The sequence below is a fragment of the Saccostrea echinata genome, unplaced genomic scaffold, assembly GCF_033153115.1.
Source record: "Saccostrea echinata isolate AGI-Se365-2 ecotype Australia unplaced genomic scaffold, CSIRO_AGI_Sech_v1 ptg000030l, whole genome shotgun sequence".
Classification (NCBI taxonomy): domain Eukaryota; kingdom Metazoa; phylum Mollusca; class Bivalvia; order Ostreida; family Ostreidae; genus Saccostrea; species Saccostrea echinata.
Window position 1 is genome coordinate 3,483,566 of NW_026889779.1, and position 19,192 is coordinate 3,502,757.

The following is a 19,192-nucleotide window of genomic DNA, read 5'->3' on the forward strand; positions in this document are numbered from 1 at the left end:
GTCTAGTTAAACAAGCAAAAACAAAAATAAAAGGCTGAAAGTTCAGGATACACATCGTTGCCCTTTTTACGAAAAAAAAACTTTAAGACCAATGGTATATTATTTCCTATCAAATCAATTTACTGCATTTGCATAAAGCATAGCTCGACTAGCGATCAATAGAGAGTGAGTGCTATATATTTAAATCTATTACTCGCACATTGTGGATTTCCCGAAGCTCCGAAGTTGCAAACCCGATAAACTTCTAAAATGTCTATAAGTATTGGAATAAGACAATTGTTTTTGTCCTTTGTTTTGGTTATCTGGGTTTCCTTTTCGTCGTCTTGGAGTTCTTCTGATGTTCAGACAATAAGGAAGAATGGGGTCCTCGGCACCAGCTATGACAGACTGGTCCGTCCGTCTCAGACTACAAATGTCAGTGTGGCTCTGAACCTTATCACCATCAACTTTATGGTATGGAACATTTTTATATCACGAGTTTATAAGAATATTGTCTGTTAGCTCTCATTCTTATTTTTAAATACTTGTTTCTACTTTTTTTCTATATGATTTTCTACAAGATAAAATAAGATTATTTAATATTCAAATAAAGCCCCATAATTTCAACAATACATACATAGTATCCTTTAAACAAGGTATTAATTGTATTATTTTTCTTTAATTTGCCTGACATTCTGTAATTTATTATACTTGTTGTGGAATGAAATGAAAGACGTCTTGATCGTATAGTGGTTTATTTGAGACTTGTTATTATCTATAGAAACAAATGAAAGTATTATGACGTCACAACAAAGTTAACGTTACATGAACTCGCGGATAATCCATGACACTCCGGGCACCAAAATGAATAGTAAAATTTTAAAAAGCTCATATTAAATTAACAGTTCCATTGAAATAAAAAGCAAGTTCATAATCATTAAATTAAGAAGTCCATTCATGGATTCTTTCTTTGGCTTTTGTTTTTGATACTCGATCCTCTTCTGTTCAGACACTTTATATTTCAGGTTTTGTATCAGAGTCTCAGTTTCCGAGTCTTTGTGACGTATTTCTGTGTTAGCTTTCTCCAGCTCCATGTTCCGAGTCTGTAGGTTGTTGTTTTGTTTCTTTATCTCTGCCATGTCCCTGAGATTCTTTTTCTGTGACTTATCTTTTTCCTTCTCCTCGGCCACTTTAAGTTTTTCTATCAGCTGAGTTTTCTCCCTTAGTTCCTCATCACGAGTCTTTACGGCGAACGTGTAATCTCTCTCCCTGCTATCTATGGAGCCCTGTAAAGTTTGCAGCTGATTTTCCAATCTTTGTACGTTGATCTTTAGATCACTTATTTCCCTTCGAGTGTAATCACATCGTGATTGAAGACTGTTGTTTTTAGCCTTGAGATGCTCCGAGTCAGAGGTGGCGGTTTTCAGTATGTCAACTTGGCCCCTTAATTCCTGAATCTCCTTATGCAGACGTCCGTTTTCGTACGCCAGTTTATTTTTCTGTTCCATCATTTCCTTCATCACATTCTCTACACGAGTCTGAAAATCCTTTTGTTGGTCGAATTGTGACACTCTCTCTATCAGGGTGGCATTCTCATGCTCCAACGCGTTCCTCCTTTGTGTCTGTGTCTTCAGCTCTGATTTTAATTTTTGTATCTCGTTAGTCAACTTGTTACGTTCTTCTAGCATGGAGTCCATGGTCCGACTTATCGAAGAGATAGGCCTAGCTGTATTCAGTAAAACACTTGTAGGTCGATGTTCAACGTTCAGTACTGTGGTTTCTGGCTTCTTACTCGTTTCTACGATATTGACACTTGTTGATTTGGTGGGCTCGTCTCTGTCCCTCGTTAGTTTCATGTTGCATATACTTGTGTGGTGTTTTTTCTGACACTTTTTACACCTGTTGCGGGATTTACAATCTGAGGCGCGGTGGTTTCCCAAGCAGTTGAAACATAATTTCTTCCGTTTTAAGATGTCAAATCTTGCACTTACGTCTGTAACTTTCTTACAATCCCCTGGAAAATGATTCTCTGTGCAACAATAAATGCATGGGCGGCTCTTCATCTCTGTTGTTTCAACATGAGGAGTTGACTCTCTCGTTTTCTGGTTATGTGAATAATGAACGTTGCGTTGTTTCTTTGAGGCTCCGGTAAGAAACATTGCTGTTGCGTGAAATCCATCGCCGTTTTCAATCTGGCCTGATTCAAGGATTTTGACTTCTTTGCTGATAGCTTTACGAAGATTTTGTAGTGAAATGTTGTCACCATCGTACTCACGTGCAATGTTTTTCCTAATTTCAGTTGGTAGCTTGTTGATTATGACTGGAATAAGTAATGCTCCAAACATCTCTTGTCTTTGTCCTAGACACTCTAAACTCCTGACATGAGATTCCAAGAAGTCTCCATAATTTCTTAAACTAATGGCGTCATTTATGGGGGCAGGAAGTTCGATGAGTGCTCTCATATGAGCGTTAATAATTTTCTGTGGCTGACCAAATCGTTCTTTGAGCAAGTCTATTGCCGTTTCGTAATTAGCATTTGTAAGCGCAAATCCTGCTATTGTTTGTGCTGCTGTGTCGCGTAATTGAGCTTTGAGATAGCTAAACTTTTGAATTGGCGTCAAAGTATGATTGCAATGAATCGTTGATTCGTAAGAATCCCAAAATGTATTCCATTCTAATACATCTCCGTAAAAATGCGGAAGATCTAACTTTGGTAATCGGTGATTATTACTGGCGTGTTGGGATGTTAATGACAAAACATTTTCCTGGCTACTTTGTGCATTGAGATCAGTGGCAGGAACATTGTTCAAAATATTCTCACAAGCCGTTTCACTTGAGTTAATTGTAGCTGACGTGTTAACGTTATTATCATAAATTTCTGTGGCGGGTGTAAAACACTCAGCATTGGCATTCAAAGTTTTACATGGAATTTTTTCTGTAAATTTTTCAGTTTGCCTAATTTTACAGTCTAATTCATACATGTACTCATCTGTATTTGCGATTTCTGTTTCGATGTCTTCTTCAGATAGGGTATCCAATATGATGTCATTCAATTCTTGTAGGGTCTGCCTTTTCAGCGCGAGAGACTTTCTAATTATGTTGATTTCGTCGGTAATTTCTTCACTGGCTGAATTTTCCTTCAAGTCCAAAAACCGTCCAAATAGCTTTGTAACTGCTGATCTGTTGCCGGCTCGTATAGCTTTTAGTCTTCCTTCCATTGTATGTACTACCTAGAATTCCGTCGGTCACGGCACCAAAATGTTGTGGAATGAAATGAAAGACGTCTTGATCGTATAGTGGTTTATTTGAGACTTGTTATTATCTATAGAAACAAACGAAAGTATTATGACGTCACAACAAAGTTAACGTTACATGAACTCGCGGATAATCCATGACAATACTTATGTTAAAACATTTCCTATATAAAGTTAAGAGGGTAAAATAATTTTTTTTATAATCTGAAATTTTCTCGTCTAGCAAAGATATACCTCGGGGTTTATTATACATTTATTGACTGGGTTCGAGGGCAACATGGTTTTGTCGGACCCAAGAACCAAACTGTTTGCCTGAGGCCGTTAGGCCTCGGTCATAACTTTTGAAGAGTTGGTGCTAGGGCTTTCATATTTCAAATTTGTATTTCTTGTGATAAGTCCTTCCCCAAGATACCAATAGTTGTGACCTTTTATTCTTGACCTTGGAGTTTAACCTAATTTTGAAAAACTTCAACCTCGCCATAGCTTTTAAATGGTTGGTGCTAGGGCTTTTATATTTCACATGTATATTCCTTGTGACAAGACCTTCCCGTTTGCACTATTAATTTTGACCTTGGAGATCAACCTATTTTGAAAAACTTTAACCTTGGTCATAACCTTTGAATGGCTGGTACTAAGGCTTTCATCTTTCAGAGGTGTATTCCTCTGAAAGGAACGTACGGGCTGCCATACGGGGGCATCAGTGTTTCACGAACACATCTTGTGTTCGTACAGAATTAAATAAGAACCAATTTTCAAAGGTATAACAATATGTGTTATTATACTTCTGTTAAAACATTTCCTATGTAAAGTTAAGAAAGTGAAATAACTATTTTTCTATTTATAGTCTGAAAATTTTACGTCTTGCAAAGCTATTTTCATGTTTTGCCTATGAATTTGTAGCATCATGTAACCCAACCCTCAGAAATTATGATATACATCAGCATAAAAAAACGATCACTTGTGGTGAGTGGGATAGCTCTTTCTTCAAAGAAACATTACAAATTACCTGCTTCATTTCTAAGATAAAAATTTTCAAAAAAATATTTTTAATATTCCCAACAATCAAAATGAATTTGAATTACCATACCTTTACTGGATTCCGAAACTCCATAAAACTCCTTACAAACAAAGATATATAGCGGGTTCCAGTAAATGTTCTATATCCAGCCCCTTTCTTTACTCCTCACTAAAATATTTACAGCAGTGAAGGGGAAACTTCACGAGTACTTTACAACAGTATGTTTGAGAATTGGTGTAAATCAGATGTTGATACTTAAAAACTCCAAGGAACTTTAAAAAAATTTGAAATCACAAAATTTTAACAAAATCAATAATATCAAAATGTACGACTTTTCCCCGATCATGACAAGAAGCACACGTACGGCGGATGTGACCAGTCGGCAGGGAATGCTCACTCCTCCATGGCACCTGATCCCACTTCTGATGTTTTTGGAGGTCCGTCTTTGCTCTGCTTCCGATTTGTATTGTCTAAATGGACTTTGAGCTTGAATACTCTTCATTATCTTCGTATTTCATGCAAGCCCTCGAGAATTTGTTCACGATGTGGGTTTGATAAAAGAGCTATCCCACTCTCAACCAGTGGATAAGTGTATATAATACAGCAAAGCATCAAATCGGCCGCAAACAAAATTCAAAAGTACATTCACAACTCAGCATCCAAGGAGAGCGCAAGATATTCAAAACTGAGTGATCATTTTTATTTCAGACTGTCTTCAAAGCAAATAAATAAATATATAAATAATAAAATAAAATAAATAAATGGAAATTTGTTCATCAAACTGATTCATCGATGTAATAAAGTCAGTGATTAATGATAAGAATTCATTGTCATCGAAAGGAAGATGTAGTTCTATTATTTTCAGCATTCGCATCTTCTCGAGTCTTCCCGGTAAGCTCAGAAAAACACAATTTTCCGCTTGCCGGAAAGACCTAAAAGTTGTGATTGTATATTCAGGGAGGACCTATTGTAAACTCTTTTTATATCATCATAAATTAAGAAATGAAAATGCAATTGAAACATAATAACAACAATTAAAATTTTGTTTAAAGCAAGGTTTTAAACATATTTTATTCATGATTTTATACATGTTATCATTAAAAAATTATTTTACTGAACTTATATAGAAATAGAGGAGTAACGTCTCATTTCCCCATGTGCACACAATTAGATCGGCCTCTGCTGCGGCCGATAATAAGGAGAGGCATTATTTAGTTATAAGAACTTGTTTCCAGTCCTTTTGATGTTGTCAATAAAATATATGTCAAAGCAACAAGGAACTAAATCTACTTAATAACCAATGAATTGAAATTAAATTATTTTAATTACGAACTTACTTAATTACCACTGAAATGATTCGTGGAAAGTAAGTTTATTATATTATGTTGTAGAAAAGATAAGTTAAAAGGACCTTTAGATTACATGACAAAGCAGAAAAAATATAAAATTCCACATGTATAATAATTTGAAAAGTCTTAATTTTTAGGATATAAAGAACCAGGTTTTATCAACGACAGGCTGGATAGAGGCGGTAGGTCTGTTTTGAGAAAATATCTGCACAGAATAATTTTACTCTTTCCAAAATAGCTTAAAATTTACTCCGAATACTTTCACTAAAAGTAACACTGTGTTACATTCAGAGTTGGGAAGATCACAGGTTGGCCTGGAATGTTTCTAAATACCCAAACATAACAGATATCTTCGCAGACGAGAGTGAGGTGTGGCGGCCTGTTTTCTTCATAGATAACTCGTTAGTTTCAACTTTATTTTCCTTTCTAATTTTCCTATCTTTCAAAACGTCAAAAGATATTTTTGATCAGCATGCATACATTTAAAAATTCCGAAAAACATGGTAATATTTCTGATAAACATGAATTTCCAATGCCATTTTGTACAATTTTGTAATCTAAAAAAAAGGTTCAAGTATTTTCATCATATCTTGAAATGAAGGAAGATCTTTTTTTTTTTACATGTATTTGAATTTTATATGCGATTTCTCTTAAATACAGGGTTTCTGACCTAAACATTATCTCGGATTCTAATCTTTTGTACCGAGTCACTTATACTCCCAGTTAGCACAACAACGTTATTAAAACGTTATAAAAACGTTATGAAAATGTTATGAAAACATTTTTAAAAACGTTATTACAACGTTATTTTGTGTGGTTTTTTAAACGTTATTATAACGTTTTGCAAAAACGTTGTATTGTAATGTTTTAAAAACATTTTTAAAAACGTTTGGAAAACATTTTTAAAAACGTTTTGAGAACATTTCTTAGAATGTTTTTAAAACATTTAAAAAAATCAATTTTACAACATAATAAACAATATATTTCTTATAATTTAATAAATTTAAATCCATTCATTAATGTTGCCTAAACACTGTTTTTTTAACACCTGCACAATAAAATTACAGTCTTCCTTCAAATGAAATTTGTACTGTTTGAAATACGTAAAGATCACAGCATCCTTATTCCATTAGAAATTAATCTGTTGTACACTTGGACTTCTCTATTTTCATCTGAAAAACAAAAATTTGGACATAAAACTTTGACTAAATGATTACCCATTCATACTCGTACATTTCTTTTTAGTTAAACATATCCATGTATTAGGGCATCTAACAAACTACACATACTAGTATATAAAAATCAGATAATCACAGAAAAAGTATGTTTTGGTATACAGTTGTATTAATAAACAAAAATTTACATGTGTAAATATATCTATATATTTCTGATAACCAACGTCAAACATACCTTATCATATTTAATAAATTCCTACAGGAAGGTATAAATCAAACCTCTTCGTCCCACATCTCATTAAATCGTAAGAGATTGTCTTTGATGCTTTGTAAGCCTTGTAAGCAGCAGCTATTAAAATGTAATGTGAAATTCATTATAAGTGAATGTATAAGCATATTGAACGAAGGCGTCGAAAGCAAATTAAAAGTGGGGGGGGGGGGGGGTAAACCAACAAAAACGGGGTAAGCCCGAATTTTCACTAACTCTATTATGTCTATATTTGCAAAAAAAGTGGGGGGGGGGCTAAGCCCCTCCCTAGACTCCCCGGTTCCGACGCCTATGTTTAATAGTTAAATGAAAACAACACAGCATTACTGGTATTTAGATCATTTTCCTTTTGCTCTATACATTTTCCAATGATTTATAAGTTGATATGTTAACTGAATCTTCATGCATTTTCTTAGCATTAATGGTGAAAAACTTACTTTTAATAATTCTTTAAAAGAGTGCACTTTTCAACCCTCTCTCCAGTCTCAGTGAACTGACCCGTGCCATTTGTTTGTATCATTGTCCTCCTTATATCTCCAACCTGCATGGAAACAATTACATTCACTAAAATGAGTGTTATATTTTATCATGAAGAATGTGGATTTCGAAATCTTTGATTGCTAGCAAATATATAATCAAGCCTGAGATTGATTAATTAATTCCTCTCCTTTCCCTTCCAAAAGAAAATAGGTTTAACATGTTTAACGTGGCATTGTATTCTGTAATACATAAACAAATCTAACAAATCATTTTACATCTCTTAAGGATTATCTAACCCTGTCTTGTTAAGACCCCCTCCCACACCCATTCCTATTCCCAACTATGTTTTAATTATGTTTTAAACCTCGTCACACATTTTTAATATATGTAAATAAACTCAAGTTTTCAAACAATAAATCGCCCGCCTAATTCAAATGCAAATGAACTTAAATCCAACTCAACAAACATATATACACCTAAGTCTATGAGAATGAAAGATCTAAGATTCTAAATACATATGTATTTACAGCTACAATATGATTGCTAAATATACAATATGAATACTATTTAAAATTTAACATACCATACGTTGACATTTGTAAGATATTCCCCTATTCCTTTTCTTTGTCTTACAAGAATGCCGCCGGGTTTTTCAAAACTGTGATTCTGTTGACCTATATAGATCACATGGACATAGTTTGCAACAAGGATCGGCTGCATCAGTCCTGGCCATGGCATCCCGCTGTGTCACTCAATTAACTCTCGATAAACACATTATCGAAGGGGGAACTTAACTCCCATAGCACAAATAAATGACTCCACTGAATTATTTAATTCAGGAACTTTGTTGAACAAATAATTTTTCAGAATTTTTTTTAACTCTCCTTGTTATATATATAAATACTTTTTACAATGGTATAAGAGATAAATATGAACACATTCGTGTTGTTGTTGTTGTTTTAATTTTATTACCACGACTCAAAATCAATCATAACTCACACTTTGGAGCTATTTATAAGAGAATAGAAGTTTTATATATATATATATATATATATATACATATAACGTCTTACACTTAATAATTAAAAAAACTTCTGATGCTTGGAGTTGGTATTTCTGTAACGTTTTTACAATGTTTTGCAAACATTTTAAGACAATCTTGTATTCATGTTGTCTGGTCACATTTGTATTTCATGAAATTTATAATAATTATTACACAAGGTATGATTTTTTTTCAATCATGTATTTAATGTATAGCTAAATGATATTTTATCATTATAGAGATTTATGTTAAATGCTAAATGTTTTCTGAAAACCTCCTTGCAACACTAACAAAATGTTATGAAAAACATTTTTAAAATGATTGTTAAGAACGTTTTCTGATAACGTCTTTACAACCAAAATTAAACGTTTTAAAAACATTTTATAAACGTTTTATTAAAAATGTTTTCAGATAACATCATTACAACGGGAATAAAATGTTATGAAAACGTTTTGTGCTACCTGGGCTGGAGAGGTAGAGTGGGAACAACCCCGGATGTTCACCACCCATTGCAATGTCGATATCACGTTCTACCCTTTTGATACTCAGCTATGTGAAATCAAGCTAACAAGCTGGGGTTATACAACCGACGAAATTGAACTTCAACCAGCAAATTCAGAAATTATCACGGAGGGTTTGGAGTATGTAATATCAACATTTTGTGGCAACATGTTCATCATAAAATTGACCAATGCATGGCTTAAACCTCAAAAATCATTTATCAGTTTTGTTTGTTTGTTGTTAAACGTCCCTCTCGATAATTTTTTATTCATATGGAGACGCCACCCCTTGCTGGTGGAGGGCTGCAAAATTTGTCCTATACTCGGCACTTAGGGCCATTGAGCAGTGAAAGATATTTTTCGTGGCAGCACCTACTGCGACACGTGACCTCGGTTAATACGGTCTCATCCAAAGGACGGTCTCAACGTCCCGCAGTGGATTCGAACACGCGACGTAAGGATCAACTCCTTACATCGCGACTCTAAAACAAACGCTCTAATCACTGCGCCACGCTTAACACATTTGGTATCAATTACATAGATACTATTTTTGGCCTCAATTCTTATATCCTTGAATGTCATTTTTTCTTACTGTAGTTATAAAAATTCACCAGATCTTTACACTATTATATTAAGGTTGAATGTGTACATGTCTATCTCCAACGATAACCTCAAAATACACTGTATATGAAACATGTTTTTTAATTTAATTAACAAAAAATGCTTAAAAAATTTGCTTCTTTTCCTGTTTTATAATAACGAATAATTTCTGATATAAAATGCGTGAGAGATAAAAAGTTGTTATCCATTTTTACAGTATTTGACGTGAGAAATATGTCGCATATTTAAAAATATTGTTCTCCAAAGTTTTATTCTTTGCACTTTTACCATTAAATTACTCACAAAAATCAAGAACAAGAAATCAATCGACATGCAGTGTTCCAATCTTAAACAAATATTATTCTATGTTTCACAGACCTAACGGTGAGTGGCATTTGCTGCACACAAACGTCAAGAAAAACCAATTGACGGAATTGCGAGCAGACGGCGTGATGACGAAACACTGGGAAATTGTGTTCACATTAGTGGTGCAGAGAAGGACGGCATACTACGTCACAGGCATTTTGTTACCAGTGTTCCTATTGTCCTATCTCAATACAATTGTTTTTCTCCTGCCAGTGGAATCTGGAGAAAAAGTATATTTGGGTGAAATTAATCTGATTTATAACTAATTTAAAAGTGTTCATTTAATCCATAAGATACGCTTTAAAAACTTTCCAAATTCATGTTAACATCTTGATACCCATGTGTTCCACATACCTGCTAACTCCTATTTGTGTCATTTTATTGTTGCAGATTGGATTTATCCTTACGGTACTTTTATCTTTAGCCGTGTTACTAACAATCATAACGGATAAAATTCCATCAACTTCTATCGATGTTTCAATTATATGTAAGTATATTTTAAAACTTTTTTACGAAAAATCAAGCACAAGATTTCTTTCCAACTACGGTTTTTGAAATACATATCTGAACAAGCTTCACATTAGTGATCATAATAAGCTGGTATTTAGATTACCTGACTATCGTTTTTTTTCAGCTGTGTACCTGGCCATCACCTTATGCTTCAGTGTTGTGTCCTGCATTCTGTCTGTCTTAGTCATGTCTGTCAATTTCCAGGACGATTCAAAGCCTCTACCAAAATGGGTCAAAAAACTTATAAGGAACGATCTGTTTCCATTCGACTGTTTGAAAAAATGTAGCTACTGCTTAAAACCGAGCAGGAACAAGACCTCGTGTAATAATGATGCGGGGATTCCAGAGGTTAATATGACCGTTGAAGATGTTGACGTAACAGGGAAAGAGGATTCGGGTTCCATCAAAAAGCCTGGGAGGTTTTCCTGGAATGATGCCGCTAGAAAACTGGATGTTCTCTTTTTCTATGTGACATTTATTTTAATCACCATGGAAACCATAGTTTTTATTGTGGTTCTAATGATAGGTGGAACGGCTAATGCACAGAGACTTATAAATCAACTTTAAGTGATATACACGTGTATTCATCTCCACATACTAAATACCAACAGAAGATACACTTATAAATCTAATCGTCCATCTATTTGTGTGTCTATTCGAGTAATTGTCTCTTATAATAAGATATTTCATTTTAATATGAATCTTCATCATTGTAATAATGTAAAGCGTTGGACAGCTGTTGAACGGGTTAAGCAGAGAAACTCTTATCGAGTTAAATTATTCCATTTGTGAAAACTGCTTCAAATGTAGAAACATCTTTTTTAACAAAAGGTGTTGGAACTGTTGATAAGAATGAAATACATACATGTAGTCTACATATTTTCCTCTGACAGTTTTTGTCTGGTTTGAAGGTCAAACAAACAATATGAAAAACAAGTGATAGGTGATTTCTCAGGTTCAATAAACGATGTTGCCACTTTAGGACGCGTCTCTCTATTTATTGTTTTGCAATTTCGACGCTAGTAATGCATGCTGTAAATAAAATAGATCTACCAGTCCTATGGCATGTCAAACGTTGTAATATTAGATCTTTTCCATTTGTATAGTATAATTTTCCATTTATATTCTATAATTTTCCATTTCCATTGTATAATTTTCCATTTGTATTGTATAATGTTTATTTGTATTTTATAATTTTCCATTTGTATTCTATAATTTTTCATTTGTATTGTATAATTTTCCATTGAATTGCATAATTTTGTATTGTATAATTTCTCATTTATATTGTATAATTTTACAATACATATGGAAAAGTATACAATACAAAAGGAAAATTATACAATACAAATGAGAAATTATGCAATACTTATTTGTAAGAATTCGTCAGCTTCCGGGACCCTCACCAGGGCTTTGCCCTGTTCCCAGACGCCCTGCCTTCTACTGCCCCCCCCCCCCCCCTCCGTTATTGAATTCCTGGAGAGATATATATATATATATATAAAAATATATTGCGAAATAAAAATTCGCCACATCAGACTAACCATTCAAGATAAAAGAATGAGGATGCACTCCGTATCTTCCAGTGTATATGACTGCTTAATTATTAAATTGTTAGTTTTGAATAAATATTTACATTGCTGAACTTCATGGATTAGATTCGATATGTTACTATATTAATTCTACATCCTTAATGAAAAGTTTTTGATATTAATTGAGAATTGGAAGATACATTGACCTCCTTTAAGTGGTATCCCTTGTGATTTGTACATGAACACTGCATTCTATTGGCAAAGATATTGGTTTTGGAATTAAATGCAACACATTCCATTCAAACCTTTAAATTATTTCTGCTTAATAATTAATTATTAAATCTACCATTCCGGAACGTTAAATATCCATTTCTAGTTTATAATAGACTGTAGAATCATTTTTAAGCAATCAAAGCTTTTATACAAATTATTTTAATCTCATTCGGATAAGTACGAAGAATTCAAAAATTATGTAATTTGTTCTTTTGTTATTTTCTAAAAGTCCACGCATGTTAATCAGGGTAACTTATCGATTGGACCATTTATATTTACGACTTTAAATATAAAGAAGTCCGGAATCTTTCGAAATAATTAATTGTTGAGATAAAAAAGCAAATAATTGTTGGTTAAAAAATACCCGAGTCTTTTGAATTAGCCTAATCTGTCAAAGATAGCTTCTCGTCCTTTGTAAGTGTCGCTTATGCGATCTTGATAGTTTAATTTTTCAAACACAGCGGTGGCAAAGTGTCTAATTTGTATTTACACGACACAAAACATATACAAAGTGCGTCAGTGGCCTCGGAAAACTAGGTTTAATGAAATTCTTATGTATTCAATAAAGTTTACAAATGCATAAAGGTTTTTGCATGTGCATTAACTGGCGAAGACATCAAAAACAAAATTACATACTTGGTTACTAAGCACGCCGACCCGGTTGCACGTTCGTGTAACAGACTAAGCAATAATCCGCTTTCCTTTTCAAATATTAATCCAGTGATTGAAAACATACATGTTTTTAAGACATTGGATTGTTGGGATTGTGTATTGGAGTGAACACATAAGATTAAATCTGTTATGATATAGATATTTTTACACGAAAACGTAAGTAAGTTTTCTGTTCTATATTAGTTTTTGTTATTTTTATCAAATTTTATAGACATAAAAAAGAAAGGGCATCTTTTCGACAAAAACGTAGTCTATGTAATATTTAGAAAGTTCTTTTCCAGGTAAAAGAGCATTTTTTCTTCATTTTCATGTTAGAACATCTATATTCTTCTTTACATGTACAATTCATATGCATGTTGTAAATAATTCTTGCGGTATATCAAATATCTAAGATGAATAAAGTTAAACTAATTACATAACCATAGTCTAACATGAAAAAAAAACAACAACAGAAAATGGCAAACAAGAGGGAGTTTGATGAAAAAATCAAAACTTAAAACACAGCGTTGTGTTAAGGTTACAAACACCTTAGAAGCCTAGACATCGACCTACATTGTATAGTTGATAAAAACAATGCTTGATTATATGTGTCGATTGTGAACCATTTAAAACTGTCAAACACACTTTATATATGCCTGTCATGCTTCGTAGACGACAGCAAATGACACAATATATACTCCCAAAGATTATCTGGCAAGTTTGTGTAATAAAAACCAAATGAGAGGTGATCCATTTCTAAGATTAACATTCATTGTTTGCTTCTATCGAAGAAAGGCGTCTTTTTCAGTATAAATTCATTTTTAAAGTACTTTCATTTGATAGCTTGATTAAAGACTAAATCTAATATGATTTGGGTTACAAAACACAAGAAGCAGTTCTTTTTAGTTTTACAATACAGGTCTGGATGCAAGCAAAATTATCACTCTGGTCTCAGTGTTTCGATACTGCAATCAGCATATATTGTATGCAGTGCAATCAATGCGTTATGTCTGCAATGGTCCTTAAATTCCCCAGTATTTAGACGGTCTTCAATTCAGCGATTTAACATGGTCTTTGAAACACTTAACCTGTATGGCTTTCCATCTGATCAACGCTAAATTGAGATGTAGGTGAGATAGAACCTATGTTCCCAACAAAAATTGGAACTGCTAGGTCATGCCAATTACCTAGTGCAAACACATGGAAACGAGCAGTTTGAAATTGAGAAAATTCATTTCATGGACAATTTTCATTTACCCCGCCTCTCCTTAAGTGATTTTAAAAGAATTTATACTGGAAGGTATGTAGTTGCAAACGCTAAGAAAGAAAGGACTTTTATTTCCTTGCCAAGTAAATAATGGAAAGTGTTTATGTCCTTAATGTACATGGCTGTATGTACCAGTATCTTTTTTACAAATTTATAAATGCCGTCTCTTACCTGAGACGAAAAGTTAAGGTGTAAAACTCATATGCATATATGATGTATATTAATACGTTTCGAACATTTCACCTAGGTATCTCTTGAGAGTGTATACTTATTGCTCATTTATAATCTCATTACACCTGTACGTCTACACCCGCAAATCAACATTTTTTCACAATACATCAATAGTGACTTACTGACAAACTATCTGTATTTCAGAGACGCAAAATTCAGAATGGCAGCCACAGTAGCAAAAGCGCCATCTATTCCGAATGTGCAAACCACGCCCCCTCAGGTAGCTCAGAACAAAGTTGTCACGTCAAACGGAGGTGCAAAAATCATCTTTAATGGTAGACAAGATACTTCCGGTGGATACCCATCTCAGTTTGTCATTCACCAGAAACTGTCGTTCACAAAGCTTCCTAGCATCGTCAATCGAATGAGAGCAGAGACTCTATCTAGTAGAGCAAAGCGAGGCCGCTTCTATAAAAGTGACTCGTACGTGGATTACCGATTTTACAGTTGGAAAAATCTGGCTCTCTGGAGTGATTACCAGTCCCATCTATGGAATAGGGACGGAAGTGTCAAAACCTCTTTCAGAAAATAAACTTACCTACGTATATTACGTGACAACGAGTGTTTTTTTTCTCCTTTATAATGACTGTGTCTTTCACTACATGGAACAGTATTAAAGTTTATTCATATGAAAATACCCTGTATATAATAAATGATTAAAGGATTCACAAATGTAGATTTATTCTGCATGTACAGTAGAAGGCCATTCCAAGTTTTTTTCTGATATGGGGTGTCAAACACCAAGGCGCACGCGGACGCTAAACATAGAAAAAAAACTAGGAATGGCCTTTTTACTAAATATAAACAGAAAAAAACGCGGATAGACCTACTTTATAATAAAATAGATTAGATCGAGAAGTAATAGGCATAATTACGACTGCGTATAGGCCTACATGTAAGTGCCAATTCAAAAGGCGTACAAGGCGAGGACAATCCCCCGATCCGAGAAAAGACATCTCTCAATTCCGAAACTTTATGAAAAGTTATATTTTTCAAAAAAAATTGTATTGTCCATATAATCTTTTACACATTTGCTTCCTTTATTTTATCAAAAAAATTATTGATAGAAAATTATTTTTCACTTATGATATTTTAAGGTATGTGGAAAGAAAGAAAAATTAAAAAGAGCCTCGCGCATGAATCGAACTATCTCGTGCTTTAAATAAACAATTTTGTTGACATATTTTCTCAGAAATAGAAATATTTTATTTTCATATAGAATGAGCTTTTCTTTTTTGTTTTTAGAAATATAAATGAGATTTTATATTTACATTTTACTTTTCCGTCATTTAACCCTTAATGTAGAATGGATACTTGACCCATTCATATTAAAAAATAATTTATTCAGGGCTCTAATATGCCCATTTTCCACTAAATATGCTTAACTGTCAACTTAAAAAAAAACAACAATTATCAATCAAGAAGTAATTCAATAAAATAAATGAATCAAATGTGTTGAAGATGACAACATAATTCTGAATAAATATAACATTTCCAGGAACTTTGAAAATTGAGAAATATGTTGTCTCAGAGCGGGGGATTGTGAACGCCCCCTTTCTAAGCAGAAAAAAAACTCCTTTTCACGACTTCTTAAGTCGTTTAAACGATTTTTTTTTCCGATCATGCAGCATGACTGTAGATGTGCAACAATAACATTTTTTTGGCGTTGTAGATACTGTTTGTTCCCATTTCGCCTCTACTGTAAAATTTGTTATTCCCACTTTCTAAGGTTTATGAAGGCGAAATTGGAATTTGTGCAAACATATACATGTAATTATGCGTATAAGTATTGTTTGCATTGCATAACAAAATGTCAAAGATTTCAGAGATTTCAAATTATTTGCTTACAGTGAAAATGAGTGATTTTGTACAAATTATGCAAAAATGATACAAAACCTAGCTGAAAATAAAAATAGATGAAAAAAGTGAAGTCAATAGACTCTAAGCATAAAAAAATGTAGAATACTGACTTAATACACTCAAGATTTACATGAAACGTTTAAGATAGTCCGATCCTCAGATTCTGAAAATCAGCTCTTAAGTAACTGAAAATGCTCACAAAAATGTCTCTGATTTCACATAGTAACGTGAATTTACCCATGGAATTTCTTCAAAGTTCATCATTATAGTTAATTATATTATACAGGGAAAATTATCAAATCTCAAACATATTTTCAAGAAATGCGAATAAAAACACCAGCTAAGCATTTTTCTAATTGATAATTGGTCAACAAATAAAATTTAGGATAGGAAAATAAAGGTATATAGGCATTTGGAGAAAATTGCATCTTTTTTATGCGTATAAAGTATTTTAGTTCTTTTTACTTCAATCGTCATATGATACATAGTGTGAAAAGCTTGGGCTATCATTGCTAGACATCACATATCACATCTTACATGATATGAAATAAGTTATTTCATATCATGCTAATAAGCAGTCGTATCTAATGCTAGACTAAACGAAATTCGATTTCTCTAACAATGAATTCATTTTTTTTTCTTTTACGGGGTATAAATGTACAAATACAAGACCGTTTCTAAGACTTCAAAGAACCTTGAATCATATTAAGATGCATAAAATGAAAATTGTTGCACGAAAAGATCTCAATTTTAAGCTTCATTTTTGAGACTTTTTTTAAAATAATAAAGATGGGCGAACAAGGCAGGCGAAGTGCCTACAGTGCTACAAACATGAAGATGAAAGATTAAATCTCGATTATAACTAAATTTTCTTTGTTATTTAATCTAACATTGAAGTATACGTTATGTAAAATCTCCACAATCTGCAAAAATCTCACATAGATAGAATTGTCTATGAAATAGCATACACACACTAAAGAGGGCAAAAAGGATCATTTTCTCATACTATAACACAATTTTTCGATATGAGTGGGTCTTTGCTCCATATTTTTGAAAGTTTATCCTCAAAGTTTGCGTACAAATATACATTTATACATTTATTGGTTAACAAAAACATGGACCCACTATACCTTAAAAATACTTTTATGACACAACATTCGCATATTTCAGAGAAATACTTGAAGTCCATTTAGTCAAGGGTCATATCACAAACATGATTTCATCAGGAGCGTAGTGGTTAGCGCGTTAGTCTCGATCAAAGGAAAAAGATACTCAGGATTTTTATTGCTAGGGTTTGAATCCCACGAATACCACAGCAGTTTTTAATAAAAAAATAATTTTTGCCGAAAAAAATTTCCTCAAAAAACTTTTGTTTATCATAATTTCATAAATTTCAATAATGAGAACTTTACTCTAAATGCTAAATTCACGAATTTAATAAGATTTTTACATATCTAAAGCTAAAGGCATTCTGCACGCCTTCTTCACCCATCTCCTTTAAGAGTTATCCATCCTGGCTGAGAATCGGATCTTAGTATTTTCTGAGACACTACATCCATAAAATAATTCACATTTTCATGAATAATTTTTGCAATTTTCTTATTTTTTAATTGTACAATGACTCTAAAGGCCAATGATAATATTTACATATTACTATTTTTTTTCATTTTACATCCATCATATTTCTTTTTTAACTGTGTAATTAACTTATCGGTAAAACAAACATCTAATTAATTTACAGTTATTGCTTTTACAAAGGAATAATCAAATTCCCACTTCACCTTAGAAGTTTTTCATATTTTCTTACCTATATTTCACAGTTAAGACGAAATAGAAATACACTGATACTTCTGGTCGTTACAGGAAGTAAATTTTTAAAAAATCGTTTTTTCCCCCAACTTTTTTGTCCTCCTTTATTTTCCTGTAATATTCAAAGGGTAAGTAGGGGTCCTTCTAACAAGACTTAAATGTATTACAGGCCCGTAGGAAGCAATTTCAGTTGGGGGGGGGGGGGTACAGCCATACATTTTCAGTTGTGAGGGGGGGGGGGCACTATCAAATACCAAAAATTCCTTGACAAAATCAAAAGCCTGAAAGGCTTCAATGACGTCGAAGAAGAAAAACAATTTCAAAAGATCATTTTGAATTTGAAGATAGCAATAAGTCAAGTGAGTGACTCAGGAAACGTAATAAAAAAATAGTTTAAACAAAATATCAAAATTACAGTCTGGGGCCTTATGTCATGGTCCGAATGGAGCAGGGTTCGAATTGACCAGACACCGTCGAATATGTTCATGTCTTTTCAGTCAGTTGAAGAACTATGAAGGATTTCATGAATTTATATAATATTTTTTTCTAATTGCCAATGTCAATATTAGTGATTGCATCTAAACTACAACCAAGACTCTGTTCTGTTACAATTACGATCGAGTTACGATCGGGCGTGGTATACGGTATACCGGGAAATTGAGGAAATGGAGAAATACAGCAATACTGGTCAATATCATCGGTTTTCAGGATAGAGTTGGTTAGAAGATTGTATAAGTAAAGCTAAGATTTAGAAATTCAATCTTTTCCGTCTTGTAGTATGCGTGTTTATGTAATTTTGTAATTATTTTACCTCCTGTTGTGTTGTCTATGTTACACGGTTATCGTTCCGAAATGTTATTCATGTCATTCAACGCACCCTTTCTGTAGAAATTCATCCGCAACAACCATCACGTTTTTCTTGTGTGAGAATAAAACATAATATTGTTGTTTTGCAATAGAATTAATTGCAGATATAATTGATGCAGTTTTATTTTCAAGCTATTATTCATTTTGAGCGTTTTCAAAGAAAT

At 33.1% G+C, this 19,192-nt stretch overlaps 2 protein-coding genes across 4 annotated transcripts; both read left to right on the forward strand.

Annotated features, from left to right (window-relative positions):
- Nucleotides 1-249: 249 nt before the first annotated feature.
- On the forward strand, nucleotides 250-11,418 carry LOC133196112 (neuronal acetylcholine receptor subunit alpha-7-like). Its single transcript, XM_061332051.1, has 8 exons — nucleotides 250-453; nucleotides 5,738-5,782; nucleotides 5,892-6,001; nucleotides 6,261-6,322; nucleotides 9,038-9,206; nucleotides 10,042-10,261; nucleotides 10,422-10,518; nucleotides 10,666-11,418. Exons 1-8 carry the CDS (start codon nucleotides 250-252, stop codon nucleotides 11,106-11,108), a joined length of 1,350 nt encoding a protein of 449 aa, XP_061188035.1. The 3' UTR covers nucleotides 11,109-11,418.
- A 1,321-nt stretch (nucleotides 11,419-12,739) lies between these two features.
- On the forward strand, nucleotides 12,740-15,151 carry LOC133196221 (uncharacterized). Of its 3 annotated transcripts, none has more exons than XR_009722296.1 (2): nucleotides 12,740-13,171; nucleotides 14,637-14,724. XR_009722296.1 is itself a non-coding variant. In XM_061332134.1 (2 exons), exons 1-2 carry the CDS (start codon nucleotides 14,233-14,235, stop codon nucleotides 15,022-15,024), a joined length of 450 nt encoding a protein of 149 aa, XP_061188118.1. In that variant the 5' UTR covers nucleotides 14,033-14,232; the 3' UTR covers nucleotides 15,025-15,151. The 3 variants fall into 3 exon arrangements, 1 of the variants encoding a protein (XP_061188118.1); XR_009722297.1 differs by having other exon boundaries at nucleotides 12,740-13,175; nucleotides 14,637-14,702; XM_061332134.1 differs by lacking the exon at nucleotides 12,740-13,171 and adding an exon at nucleotides 14,033-14,294 and having other exon boundaries at nucleotides 14,637-15,151.
- The last annotated feature ends 4,041 nt before the right edge of the window (nucleotides 15,152-19,192 follow it).

Excerpts from the sequence above, each read along its gene's own strand:
- LOC133196221 (XM_061332134.1), top strand. The coding sequence starts at position 14,233 with ATGGACAATTTTCATTTACCCCGCCTCTCCTTAAGTGATTTTAAAAGA. Across the intron at positions 14,295-14,636 it reads AAAAGAATTTATACTGGAAG|AGACGCAAAATTCAGAATGG; the intron begins GTATGTAGTTGC and ends TCTGTATTTCAG.
- LOC133196112 (XM_061332051.1), top strand. The coding sequence starts at position 250 with ATGTCTATAAGTATTGGAATAAGACAATTGTTTTTGTCCTTTGTTTTG. Across the intron at positions 6,002-6,260 it reads GTTTTCTTCATAGATAACTC|GGTTTCTGACCTAAACATTA; the intron begins GTTAGTTTCAAC and ends TCTTAAATACAG. Across the intron at positions 10,519-10,665 it reads TATCGATGTTTCAATTATAT|CTGTGTACCTGGCCATCACC; the intron begins GTAAGTATATTT and ends GTTTTTTTTCAG.